This window comes from Dryas octopetala, chromosome 3, assembly GCF_963921425.1.
Source record: "Dryas octopetala chromosome 3, drDryOcto1.1, whole genome shotgun sequence".
Classification (NCBI taxonomy): Eukaryota; Viridiplantae; Streptophyta; class Magnoliopsida; order Rosales; family Rosaceae; genus Dryas; species Dryas octopetala.
The window spans coordinates 6188617-6201362 of record NC_141368.1 but is presented as its reverse complement, the minus strand read 5'-3'; the positions used below and the strand labels follow the sequence as shown (position 1 = coordinate 6201362).

General features: G+C 36.4%; 3 protein-coding genes across 4 annotated transcripts; 2 read left to right on the top strand and 1 right to left on the bottom strand.

Moving 5' to 3' along the window:
* The first annotated feature begins 238 nt into the window (after positions 1 to 238).
* LOC147290148 (Nitrilase/cyanide hydratase and apolipoprotein N-acyltransferase family protein) lies at positions 239 to 3113 on the top strand. The gene is made up of 9 exons (XM_086238672.1): positions 239 to 545; positions 626 to 762; positions 846 to 974; positions 1099 to 1157; positions 1290 to 1402; positions 1484 to 1576; positions 1656 to 1758; positions 2368 to 2450; positions 2847 to 3113. The coding sequence occupies exons 1-9, from the start codon at positions 345 to 347 to the stop codon at positions 2886 to 2888; spliced, it is 960 nt and encodes a 319-aa protein (XP_086094798.1). The 5' UTR covers positions 239 to 344; the 3' UTR covers positions 2889 to 3113.
* Positions 3114 to 3295: 182 nt separating this feature from the next.
* On the top strand, positions 3296 to 4373 carry LOC147290147 (embryo-specific protein ATS3A-like). The gene has a single exon (XM_086238675.1). The coding sequence runs from the start codon at positions 3791 to 3793 to the stop codon at positions 4340 to 4342; it is 552 nt and encodes a 183-aa protein (XP_086094801.1). The 5' UTR covers positions 3296 to 3790; the 3' UTR covers positions 4343 to 4373.
* A 164-nt stretch (positions 4374 to 4537) lies between these two features.
* On the bottom strand, positions 4538 to 10776 carry LOC147290146 (CAP-gly domain linker). 2 transcript variants are annotated; one of them, XM_086238668.1, is made up of 5 exons: positions 10644 to 10776; positions 8005 to 8437; positions 5941 to 7870; positions 5585 to 5791; positions 4538 to 5150 (listed from the first exon to the last, which is right to left on the bottom strand). In XM_086238668.1, the coding sequence occupies exons 2-5, from the start codon at positions 8364 to 8366 to the stop codon at positions 4836 to 4838; spliced, it is 2814 nt and encodes a 937-aa protein (XP_086094794.1). In that variant the 5' UTR covers positions 8367 to 8437; positions 10644 to 10776; the 3' UTR covers positions 4538 to 4835. The 2 variants fall into 2 exon arrangements, with proteins under 2 accessions (XP_086094794.1, XP_086094796.1); XM_086238670.1 differs by lacking the exon at positions 10644 to 10776 and adding an exon at positions 10242 to 10356.
* Between the last annotated feature and the right edge of the window lie 1970 nt (positions 10777 to 12746).

Genomic DNA, 12746 nt, shown 5'->3' with positions numbered 1-12746 from the left:
GTTGCATGATTGCATCCATCCATGTTTTGTTTTAACAGCAGAAATGTCGTTTATATCAATGCAACCATTTGTCAAACTATCTATTTGGTTGTCACTTGCTTGATTCCTTCCAAAGTACAATGGTACTTTCTCCACTGCTTGGTGAAAATCGAACCTTAATGTTTAATTTTTGTTTTATACTTTTTTGTTGCACATAAGCTTGATGTTTTTGAATGATTCTTTAATTATTGATTTGTAGGATTGTTGAGTTTTGGTGAATTATTTTGGATCCCATACCAAAATCCGAATGGCTGACGTGGTCGTTGCCTAAACATTTCCGGAGGGACCTTTCACGCTAAACAACGATGTCGTTTCGTCTGTCCCTAACTAACTCTCCCATAAGTCCACTCCTCCGAGACGTCGCTCCGATTCGTTCCCAGTCCGCACGTGTCAGCATCACCGGCGAGTCAGACATGGCCGCCAACTCACTCCGAGTGGCCGCCGCTCAGATGACCTCCATCAACGACCTCGCCGCCAACTTCGCCACCTGCTCTCGCCTCGTCAAAGTACCCAACCTTACACTTCTTCCATTTTTGTTCTTCAAGAATTATGCAATTTTTAAGGATTTAATTTACAATATGTGAAGGAAGCAGCTGCTGGTGGAGCAAAATTGATTTGCTTCCCAGAAAGCTTCTCATTTATTGGTGCTAAAGATGGTGACAGTCTCAGAGTAGCAGAACCTTTAGACGGTCCAATTTTCAAACAGTACTGCTCTCTAGCAAGGTATAGTAAAAAAAGCTAACTTTCTATCATACATTTGATTTTATCGTGAAATTTGAAGTGACCCATGTGGCCATGAACGGCAGAGAATCCGGGATTTGGTTGTCACTTGGAGGCTTTCAAGAGAAGGGGTCTGATGATGAACATTTGTTGAACACCCATGTTGTGGTTGATGATGCTGGGAACATCAGAAGCACTTACAGAAAGATTCACTTGTGAGTAAGCTTTTTAACTTCACTTCTATGCAATTTTTGATAGCCACTTAGCCAGACTTTTTTGTGAAAACTGTGTTCATGTTGCAATGTGCTTATAGCAAACAAACTTCTTTTGTTGTTGAAGGTTTGATGTGGATATTCCTGGTGGAAGGTCATACAACGAAGGCAGCTTCACAGAAGCAGGTAATTTTCTTGCCAGCCTTGCCCACATATGTAATGGTCAAATTGTGTGTTGTTGTGTGTGTGTGTGTGTATTTTGTTACTGTTGCTGATTATCTTTTGCACATGAGGAACTTAATTTGTTCATATTTACAGGGAAGAATGTTGTTGCAGTAGATAGCCCTATTGGACGCTTGGGTTTGACAGTTTGCTATGACCTGAGATTCCCAGAGCTTTACCAGCAGCTCAGGTTCCAACACGAGGCACAGGTAGCTTTTCCTTAGCTTTAAAGTGCAATGGGATTATTTAGAATCTCACATTGGCATCTAATCTTGCATTACAATCTGCAGGTTCTATTGGTTCCTTCAGCCTTCACAAAAGTAACTGGGCTTGCACACTGGGAGATTCTTCTTCGTGCTCGTGCGATTGAGACTCAGTGCTACGTATGAACTTCATTTTCTCTTCTCCTTTAACATAAACTTTTCATATATTTTTTTTTTCTACTAATTCATGCATTAACAGGTCATAGCTTCTGCACAAGCTGGAAAGCATAATGAAAAAAGAGAAAGCCATGGCGAAACTTTAATTATTGATCCATGGGGAACAGTTGTTGGTCGACTGCCTGGTGAGAACTTAATTTCCTTTTGCATTCTAAGCTAATTGAGGTAGCTGTTACATTCAGAAGCTTTAGATCATGGCCAATAGTTTGAATTTTAATAAAAATATTTGTGACCTATAAACCATCAGCTTTCTCAAAGACTTCCTATAATGAAGTTTTTCATCAAATTTTGTTTTTGAGTAATTCCCTTGTTAAACCATGGCACCTTATGACAAGCTAATTGAACTAGATAACGGAAGGTGTTTTGCGCGTTGTTGATGTGGAAGAACAGATAAGAGACTTGGTCCCCTTTGTTAACTCATACTTTATGAGTTCTGAAATGGATCAAACATATAACTTTGCTACAAAGGTTTCCTTTTTGTTGAGGTGTTGTTCAACTCTGGAGTAGCTCACTGTGAGTTGAACTTCACTGCAGCCATGCTCTGAAATGCATTTTCTTTCTCTTGGAAGAAAGCGTTTCCTTACCTAAGATTAACAAAAAAAAAAAAAAAAGAATCTATTATCTTAAACATGCTACTTAATTGTTTGTTGTCAGTTCTCAATTTCTCGTGCTTGTGGTATTTATACTAGCAAGTGCTGCAGCATAATTTTAACATTTGATTCTCTCTGTCTTAGATCAACATTCAACAGGGATTACCATAGCTGATATTGATTTCTCATTGATCGATTCAGTGAGAGCAAAGATGCCAATTGCCAAGGTAAGTTTAGTCTAGTAAAGACTCTTGAAAATCTATTTACTTTGAAATGATGGGAAAAATAGATGTTTATATGTATCAAACATGTACCCTCTACAGTTTTGTAAGCCAAGCAGGGGGGCCAAAATATTTTTAGACAACACATAATTTATCTGGTATAGGGGTAGTATACTAGTACCAAGTAGTAAAACTGTGATCCTTGTGGCTCCAGCTAGCCCAATCAACATACAAGTCTTACCCTTGGTTGGGGGTACAGATTGTACAAATACTAGCTTTGGGTGTTTTTGCTCTTTTGTGCATTTTTGTATGCTCCATAGGAGGTTGTGCATGCCATTTGCAATTTCTGCTTATGAAGATCTTGTAGTCGACTAATTCTTTTTAACTTATTTCTTATTTCAGCATCGGAAGCCTGCTGAGTTCTGGAAATCTGCATCTCTATGATTTTTGAGATGGTTTACTCTGTATGCCCGCCCATCACAGCTATTTTGAACTTCTGTTGCACTTGCAGGTTAATAATGCATTGAATTGAATGTTTAGGATGTTATCAATAACTGTCAATGTATGCTCCTACTATACATGTTTCTACTTTAGAATATGGAATAGGGTCCCTATGGATTGTTGTATTTATACATTTTTAGAGAAAAATGCTCATCAGATTAATGGACATGAGTGGCTAAGCAATTGGTACTTAAAAATGCATCCAACAATTTGATTAATACACTCAGCCAAACATTACATAATCCAAGATGAGAAATGCGTGATTAATGGAGAGTTTGAAAGCTCATCCAAAATTTCTTCAATCGTTTAATTTATTCAAAGATTTCTCACTCAAATTCAATCTGATAAAGCTTACTTAAAGATATTGCTCTCTCATGTTTAGGGCTTTAGGCTTCGTATTAAAGTTTATGTTTCTTTATTTTTCGTGCATAAAGCTGACTCGTATCACATCAACATGACATAGCACAGTAACAATGTGTGCACACGTGCTAAGATAACTACATGTGAGTCATAGTCAGCATACTTTTAGCAGCAAATTCATTTTCATGTCCCAAAAGAGTTGCCACTGGATTGGTTATAAGTTAGATCAGAATCTGTAACAGTTATAAAAGAAGCACTATCCATTTTCAATTGAGTGAAAGTAAGTAGTGGGAAATGGGAATCTCTTCTTTCTCAAAGTAATCCATTTGCAATGCCTTTCCCTTGATTTTATCTGTAACCCCCCCTTCTTTATATCCTCATAGAATCTAACAATAGCAAACTCTTGTAGTATATAGTGGTTTCATACTTACACTCACTACCTGTCACCCAAAAACAACAACCAAGAAACCCTTCTAAAGTTTCCAATGAAGAGCACAAGCATTTCAACTATATTTGCTTTAGCTTTCATCATTTCTTTGCCAATCAATGGAATGCAAACCGCCACCAACCATGGCTTCCAAGGATCCAAACCAAACTGCTCCTATTCCATTGAGATTGAGACAACATGTGCACAATCTGCCGAAACCACTGATCATGTCAGTGTCAGATTTGGAGACTCCAAGGGTGATTTGATCATAGTGAAGCAACTGAAGAACCCCAAGCTATTGTATGCTCCGAAAGGTGGTTTGAAACGTGGAGGGTATGGCGGGTTTGGACGGTGTGCTATAGACATGTTTGAGACCAATGGACCATGCATGAGCCAAAGGGTGTGCTCATTGTATCTTAAGAAGGTTGGGTCAGATGACTGGCGACCTGGCTGGGTGAAGGTGCTTCATAGACAGGATGGTGGTCGTGTAGTACAAGTTTCTTATGTGTTTTATTTTAGGACATTTGTTCCAGAAAACGTTTGGTATGGGTTTGATTATTGTTACTCCAAAGGTGAATTTGTGCCCCATGTTGTTCGTTTTGATGACTAGTCTGAAAGTAATGTCCTATTTAGTCTTCCTCTCCTACCTCACTTCAATCACCACATTTCTTTTCTTCTTTTTCTTTTTTCGGTTCTTTCTTGCTTTTTGCTTCGATTTATGGATAAACCAAACTGTTCGCTGTAATTTGGAAGTCTCAGCAAATTCAATCATACCAGAAAACAGAGAAAAGAAAAAAAGATCCAGGAAACTCTGGATTGAGAATTAACAGATTCATTAACATACTTGTCAAGATATAAAGTATATCTTGATCAATCCATCTTGATCATGCCAAAGAAGGGACACCAACTATGAACAACTGTAAAGACTGGAAAGTTACAAACAAATCATGATTTGCTTCTCACTTCTTACTCTATCAAGGAAAAAGGAAGAAGAGGGAAAGTATACAAATGAAGAAAAATAAACCTTGGAAGACAAATTTGGGAGTATAGGACTATGAACAATGTGATCACTAACCCTATGAAAAAGCCTTGCACTTTGACAATTAGAGTAAAAATTCTCGTGTAGAATCGGGACTAGCTAGAAGGTCAAAATGTTTGTTGCCTAATGAATCTTTCAAGATTGTGATTTGACCTTCCTTTAGAAGTACGTCCTCGTCAAGGGTCTCTATCTTCTTCTTTAATGCATTAACCTCCGAGTTCAATAACATGTTCTTCTCACTGTACTTCTTTACCTCCTCCCACATCATATCTCTCTCATCTGAAATTTTTGGTAGTATACCTCTTGTAACTGTTAATTCTTTTGTAGATTCCTGGAGGTCACTTTGTAGCTGGTTTATACTCTCATCCTTCTTAAGCATCTGTCATTAAGGCATAACAAAAAAACAATAAATAAACAGAAGGCAAGACTAGGTATTTATAAATGTGTGTTTAATTCTCATAAAATAACTATCACTCAAACCAGCAGATGAGTCATACCAAAAGAAAATTGACTTCAATATAATAATAATAAATGCAATTCTAGTGGAAGCAGTATGCAGCATATCCCATTCCATGGGAAACAATTATGATCATGTATTTTCTCATGGACAGTCTTTTCTGCCTTCATTTCTCCTTGGAAGGCCCTCAAGCTCAAGTAATAAATCATTGGGTTAAAAAGATTATGTGAAGTAGATCTACGGGAACATGAAATTGTTATCATTATCTGTTAAAGCCTATAAATGCTAAATCACATACTTAACATAACAAACAAAGCACCAGATTAATACATAATATGCGTGATACTAAGGGTTACCTGCAGTTCAAGGTCCTTCAACTTGTGGGTGAGACAGGAAAGGTTGTCCATGGCATTTTCAACTTCACATCGGAGAATGTCATTTCCTCTTACAGCTGCTCCAAGTTCAGCTTGCAACTGCTCAACTTCCAGCTCTTTAGAATACAATTTCTCTCTCAGTAGACTTGTTAGTAAAGTTTCCGCTTTAAGCTCAAATCTCATGTTGTCCTATAAAGTGAGAGTGATCAAATTAAGCATCAATGACAGTTTGTGTAGTAGAGTACAAAGAACGGATTTACACAAAAAAAAAAAAAAAAAGTTCAAATTTAGTGTCCTTTCTTAAGAATACCAGAAGAACATATACAGCTGCAACTGACCTCTGGAGTTTGATCAAATGGATGTGCTAATCCATCAGCATCCATGCACTTAGGTTGATGTTTAGAAGTGACCAAACTGGATTTTTCATGCAGCAAAGCAGACATTGTCTGCAAACTTCTTGTTAAGCTTTCAGTTCCACGCTTTAAGCCCTGAACTTTCATTTCAGAATCAACAAAAAATTGCCCATCCAAGCCCTGCTTAGCTTCTGGAAGTTGTCCTGCTTTCCCTTTGGAAAATTCCAGTAAATTTGAGCATAATTGGGAGCTCTCATTTAGGATCGATAGCCCTTGATTTTGCAAGCAGCAGATCCGTGCCCACATCTCCTTATCTAGCTTGAAAGTTACAGCACCAATTTCTTTCCCATTGCCTCTCAAACGGTCTAACAAGTGTATATTCTCATGCCTAAGAGAATCAACTTCAAGCCTATGAGATTCCAACTCCCTTCTTAAGGCCAATTCTATTCCTGTCAACCTCATTTGCTCCATCTGTAATTTTGAAACATGTTTATCAAACCTCTCCAATGATTGGTTCATCCTAAATTCCTCACTAAAACCTTCACGCAACCCATCAATTGTTTTCTCTTGTTCTCTGCAGGTTCTAAGTAGTCTTGTAATGGACTTATGCAAATCCATACACTCCTTATCCTTCTCTTCAAAAAAATTTTGGATGCAAACACGACCTTCCTCTGCTGCTCTATACTTCTCTTGTAATTCTGAGAGATTCTTTTGTAAATCTTGATTCTCCTCTGTCATTTCCCCCAGCCTTGCAGTAAGGCCCTTAAGCTGATGCTCTGAATTTGTTATCACACTTCTATTCTCAGTTTCCCTGGCATGAAAAGAAGAGACTTCTCTTTGAAGTGAGACATTTTGCTCTGCAAGCTCTCTAACTCGCTCACGAAGCCTGTGCTCTTCTAACTGATATTTTTCGAGCTTAAGTGACCAGTCAGTCGACCTTCTGTCTAGTTCTCTCTCCAGTGCTGACTGCAACTCCTTCTTCTCCTTCTCCAATCTCTTAGTTCGTGACTCCAGTTCTGTGTTTGCCAGTCTGAGCTCTTTCTTGGCAGAAGCCCTCTCAGCAATTCGCAACTGTAGGAGGTTTGAAACCTCAAGTGCCAAGCCTATCCTCTGCTCGGTTAGGTTCCTAATTGTCTGAATCAGTGATGGAACATTGTACCCACTATCTCTAAGAAAGCTTTCCTGCTCCAGTTCTTCAGAAAGAAGCATGACCTTCTCCTCAGCTTCCTTCAATCTTCTTTGCAATTCCACATCCATGTCTTCTTCAGTCTCATCAGAGTTTAAATTGTAACAATTTTCTCCATAGAGTAGTTTCTGCAAGCTTGAGTAATCATCCCCATGGTATTTACTAGTTGTTTCATGGGGTTCATCCAAAGGATAATTTTTCTGGGTAATCAGATCTGATCTACCATAGATATCTTCAATGGTGACTGGAATATCATGGTCAAACTCCTTTGCATCTGTTGTCTGAATAACATGAGACTGTGAGAGCCTCTCAACAACATTCTTTGCAAGTCTCCGGGGAGATTCATGCCCAAATCCATTTTCTGCCCAATCTCTGGATGATAAACGAAGACGAGAACTTTTAGCCTCTCTAAATGAATGAGCCCTAGGTGAATTGGGTGCTGTAAACTGAGTTCGGGGAGGACGCCATCCACCACCATTTCCAGTCCCAGTGAAGTTTCTTTGGGAAGAACTGTTATTCTGTCTGCCTCTTTCCTCCTGCTCACCATCAATGTAGCGGTCCAAAACTTTAGCTGAGACATTACTAGAGCTAGTGGAAGAGCTGCCTGATGAATCATGGCGCATTCTAGAAGAACAAGCAGAACCAGGCCTCTCTAGTCCATGTGTATTTTGAACAGCTGGAACTTCAAAATGTTTAGCCTTGTGCTTCTCAGGAGTAAGAGTTCGACAACTGGCACATATCACAAATCCAATAAAATTAGTCTCAAGAAGAAAATTTCAATTAAACAGGATTGCAAAGATTATAGTTGAGTTCTAGTCAACAAGTTAATGTTCTTAAAAAATAAGTTGATGCATAAGCCTCACCTAGATGATTGGTCACATTGTTGATAAGGAATGCCACTTGTACTACTGCAAGGAGATCTACTTTGATATTTCGAAGAAGAAAAATTTGTTTGCTCTGGCTCACTTCCAAGAAAGGCTGCTGATGACATTGATCGGCTCCTTCTAAGACAAGGACTTTTACTGGAGTTCTGGATATTAGACACTTGCTTTCGAGATTTAGAGAAAAATCCCTTAGGGCTTCGAAAACTATTCTCAGCCATGTCACCAACTTGACTCCCATCTTCTGATGGGTTCTCCCAGTATGTTTGCTTATCAGTTGATGGAGGTACATTGTTGTTTCCACTGCTAGAAGCAGAAGATCTGAAAAAGAAGAGCTTCTTCATGTGTGAATCTTTGGCAGACAATGCTAACTGCAGCACATTAAATTTCTGTACCAGATTGGACCTCTCTGAACCTAAAATAATTTAGAAACAAAAAACATAAGATTGCCATTAAAATTGGTGGGAGTTGGGATAGGAAAAAAGCAAATGAATCATTATAAAATTTATCAATTCAGCAATATCCACCTCATAAAATGCAAACCATGTCAGAAATAAGATATAAGATGCTTATTTGAAGAAAAGAAACTAACAAATAGTTCAAAAAATGGGCATAACAATCATGAGAGAAACATGAACTGAAAAGTAATGGTATTGGCTGAAATAAGTACAGAAAACACCTGGATTAAGGCATAGAAAGTGAAAGATAATGATTATTTTATTTGCATAAACCTTTTCAAAAGAATATGTCAGGATCCCAAATACCAAAATCATTGAAGTTTATAACACCAAAAATTTTATATAGCAAGACCATAGTTGATGATTACTATTATTTGAATTTACAATTTTCAACAGAAAATAAAAAATGTTAGATTCCCAAATTCTAAAACCAACAAAGAATCAGTGACCCAGATAATGGCAGCTTCAAGAAGGACTATGCTCAGGGGGAAAAAGTACACTTCTTTTCCTAAATTTACTGAGAAGCCAAAACTCAGTGGCAAGTCCTAACCTCCTAATAATTCAAAACTGAAAAACATATAGAGCACACAGTACTAACTTTGAAATAACAATACACCAACAGATGAAACTACTAAACCACTGCTGCAATAAAAAAAAGGAAAAGTAGATAAATAATGAGGAAAGATTTAATCTAAGAATTTCTTTATGTAAAAAAATTAATCATGTGGTTAACCACAAAGGATTTTCAAGCCTTAAGCATCAACATCCCTATGCGGCTATGCCTACCATTCTTTCCCGGCAACTAGCTCCATACGTCACATATATATAATTGAAATGGAACATTAAAAAAATAAACAAAAAAAAAAAAGCATTTTAAAAAAGGAGGTCACGTGAGCAGAGAGTGCTATATAGATTTCAGCAACGTTCATTTGTCGCTTCAAATCACGAAATGCATTATCAAAATATTTAACAAAACATATGTGTCAGCACTCGGCAGGTCTGATTCAATCTCACTCTGGGCCTAACAGGCTGAGTCAGGCTGGAGAGAAAAGACCATATTAGCCTCATAATTTTCTTTACCCTTAAACCCTATGAACCCTAATCTTCCCAGGTTTAAACGTTTTTCTATACAATCTGACACCAGAAGGATTAAATCATTGAACACTTATCACTATTCCACAAAATCGAGGAATTTATTTCATGATCCTAATTCCTGAACAAACCAATTCAATCTTCAACAATTCTGCAATTAAGAGAAAATCGGAAATATAAGATTTTAAAGAAGACCAGATCCAGATATCTATATCCCTTCCCTTGTACACGATCAATCAATTCCAGCTTTTCAGAAATTAAATTAAAAAAATGTAATAAAAGAGCGTTTGGCTGCTGAGAAACTGAAGGAAATAGAAAGACCAAAAGAAATTCTCCTCAGTAATCATTACAAGAAAAGTAAAGGACACTATATGACTGCGTATGATTTCTGCAACCTAAAGACTAAAACTAAAAAAATTTCAAGAAAACAACTAAAAAAAGAGAAAATAGAAAATTTCCAAACATCTAACTCCCATCTCTAAGATTACTTCTTCAGATTCAAGAAACTCAATTCCTGATTGGCTGCTAAGAAACTGAAAGAAAAGAAACCACAAACGAATTCGTTACTCACACTTGCAGTGATTTCATGACCAAGAATTAAAGAAAAGCATCAGCTAATTCTTGTAACATTTTATTTTTTTTGAAAGGTGAACATCGGATAAAACGAACCTGTCTCCAAACAAAATCTCCTTCTCAATTTCCTCAACTTTCTCGGCAGCCGAACAGGAAAAGGAAAATGAAAAAGAAAAAGAAAGACTCAGAAATTCCTTACTCTGCTTTTTCTTCTCAAACGGTCAAAAAAATCGCTGCGTATATAGTAACCAGCAGTACAGTAGGTAATTCAACAACAATTCCAAAACAAACAACAAATTCAAAAATTCAAAAACCAAAAAATCTTAAATACGAAAATCTTGGAGTTACTCACTTACCATAATTGCTGACATTCGGATTACATTTGTTGACGAAAATTCAAATTCAAATTCAAAAAAAATGTTCCAACTCAGAAATCCGAAATCTAAGGGAAACGGATTTTAAAAAGAGCGAGATAGAGAGAGTGAGATAGAATCTTACTAAACGACGTCAGAGGCCGGCGTTTCGAGCGTTAGAGTGAAGACGACGCGTTTCGTGCCGCGGCAGACAAAAATCGGTGCTCTTAAATCTTAATGATGGGAAAAAATAAAAGAGAGGGACAAAGAAGGACGAAGTGGGAGAGTGACTGAGTGAGAGTGAGTCAATGGATACAAAGCTCTTCGGTTTTCTTGTTTTTTTTTTTTTTTTTTCTATTTTTCTTTTTGCGGTGGTTTGCTTTGAGTCATCGAGAAGGTGCTAAGATTGGAGGGTAAATTAGTCCGATAGTGAAAGTTTTAAAATTTTGTTGCCCGCGGAGAAAGCGGGGAGGAGCGGTGTCTAATAGAGCGCCAATCTGGTGACATCAGGTGCAGCTGAGCTTCAATATGGTGGACCCGACCGGAAATCATGTTGTCCAATTAGGCTCTGATACGTTGTGCAAAAAGGTTGTGCTTAGCTAATCGCTAGTGACCGTTAATACGTTTCGATGCCCCGAAAGAATATACGTTTCGGTTGCTTTCTTGGCTGTCAAACAGTCTCTTAAGCATTTATATTGTGAATTAGTGAATACCTTTTATTTAATTATATGATCCAGCTAGACTAATTGTGTGACATTGGGAACATATCAAAACTATTTGACAATATTTGATAAAAAATATATATATTTAACAATATAATATGTTCAAATTTTATACGGTTATCAAATATTTCTCATCGAGTATAAATATATAATAATTAATTTTGGCTTACATGAGGTTATATTAGAGTCAATTTGTTTGTTTAACAACAATTCAAAGGACCTTTGGTTTGTCGGAATTTAAAAGGTCTTAACAATTTCAATGAATTGGCCAATATACTGTGATTTTCAAAATATGAAAGTTTCATCTTGAAATTTACTAAATTATAATTCTAAGTGTACAACATATTAACGATTTACGAAATAGAGTAGGTCAATTTCGACAATATTTATAACAATCCAAAGTCATTCCATTTAAATATCTTATATTTTCTTGGGGCTTATAACTCTAATATCAAAGCATTTCACCTCTACATTGATTGTAAGAGTTTGGCTCTCAAATTTCTTTTGTAGAAATAAGACAAGCTTACAATTTTCTCATGCACATCAAATGTAAAATTCAAGATTACAATTCCGTATTCTATTCTTATTTAAAAACTAGTATTATTTGCCAACTAAGGGTATCATATGTATAAAATATATTAGTATTGGTATAACTTCAAAATCAATCCATTTTTGGTTTATCAAAAAAAAAATCGCTTCATTTCATTTCATAAAAAAACAAAAAAATCAATCCATTATTGTATCAAAGTGAGCCTAAAGTAGAACGCCGGCATCGAAGTATGACATTAACATTTGTTTTTGTTAAATAAGATTGAAAAAAAAAAAAAGTCCATGAAGACTGAAACATATGGAAATGGGCCAAAATGGCTCAAATTAGATTCAAAAGCCTTATATCATATTTTTCTTTTGTGGGCCCTCATCCATCCCAAAAACTCTATGGCGGGTACGTTCCTTTTTTATAGGTCATGAACTCATGATGCATAAGCATTAATCAATTGGGTCATTTAGCCTTTTTCACATCACACCATGTCTCCATGATGATCTCTACAAAGCAAACAAAGTGGACACACATGATATCAACCTCAATGTCCTCAACATAAATCTAATAATCTATTTTAGGCAAGCCATTATGCACCATCAAGTTTTCAGCTTTTTTGTTTTGTTTTTAATTGATTCAGTTATTAACACACATATATACTTTTTTTTTCTTTTTTGTATAGAAACTATATATTCATGTTGAAACATATAGTTTTAATGTAATAAATAGGAGATTTAGACCATTTAATTTTATGATTTTTTTTAACAGGTACTTAAATATACAGTTGTATTAGCAGCAATTAAGCACACTCGTAGGCGATTTGAGTAATTCACAATTGCAGGTTTTCGCAATCAATTTGACATCTGTATAAAGTTTACATCACTCATATGATTTTTGGGCTAAGACAATTGTTCATAATGATATCATTCTTAAGAGCGTGTAATGCGAAAAGAATAAATTTAGCATTTCATGCGAATATGACAAGACA

Coding starts and splice junctions, on each gene's coding strand:
- LOC147290146 (XM_086238668.1), bottom strand. CDS start 8,366: ATGAAGAAGCTCTTCTTTTTCAGATCTTCTGCTTCTAGCAGTGGAAAC. Junction 5,792..5,940: donor CATTTGATCAAACTCCAGAG/GTCAGTTGCAGC, acceptor CTCACTTTATAG/GACAACATGAGATTTGAGCT. Junction 5,151..5,584: donor TGAAGGACCTTGAACTGCAG/GTAACCCTTAGT, acceptor CCTTAATGACAG/ATGCTTAAGAAGGATGAGAG.
- LOC147290147 (XM_086238675.1), top strand. CDS start 3,791: ATGAAGAGCACAAGCATTTCAACTATATTTGCTTTAGCTTTCATCATT.
- LOC147290148 (XM_086238672.1), top strand. CDS start 345: ATGTCGTTTCGTCTGTCCCTAACTAACTCTCCCATAAGTCCACTCCTC. Junction 546..625: donor CCTGCTCTCGCCTCGTCAAA/GTACCCAACCTT, acceptor CAATATGTGAAG/GAAGCAGCTGCTGGTGGAGC. Junction 2,451..2,846: donor CAAAGATGCCAATTGCCAAG/GTAAGTTTAGTC, acceptor TTCTTATTTCAG/CATCGGAAGCCTGCTGAGTT.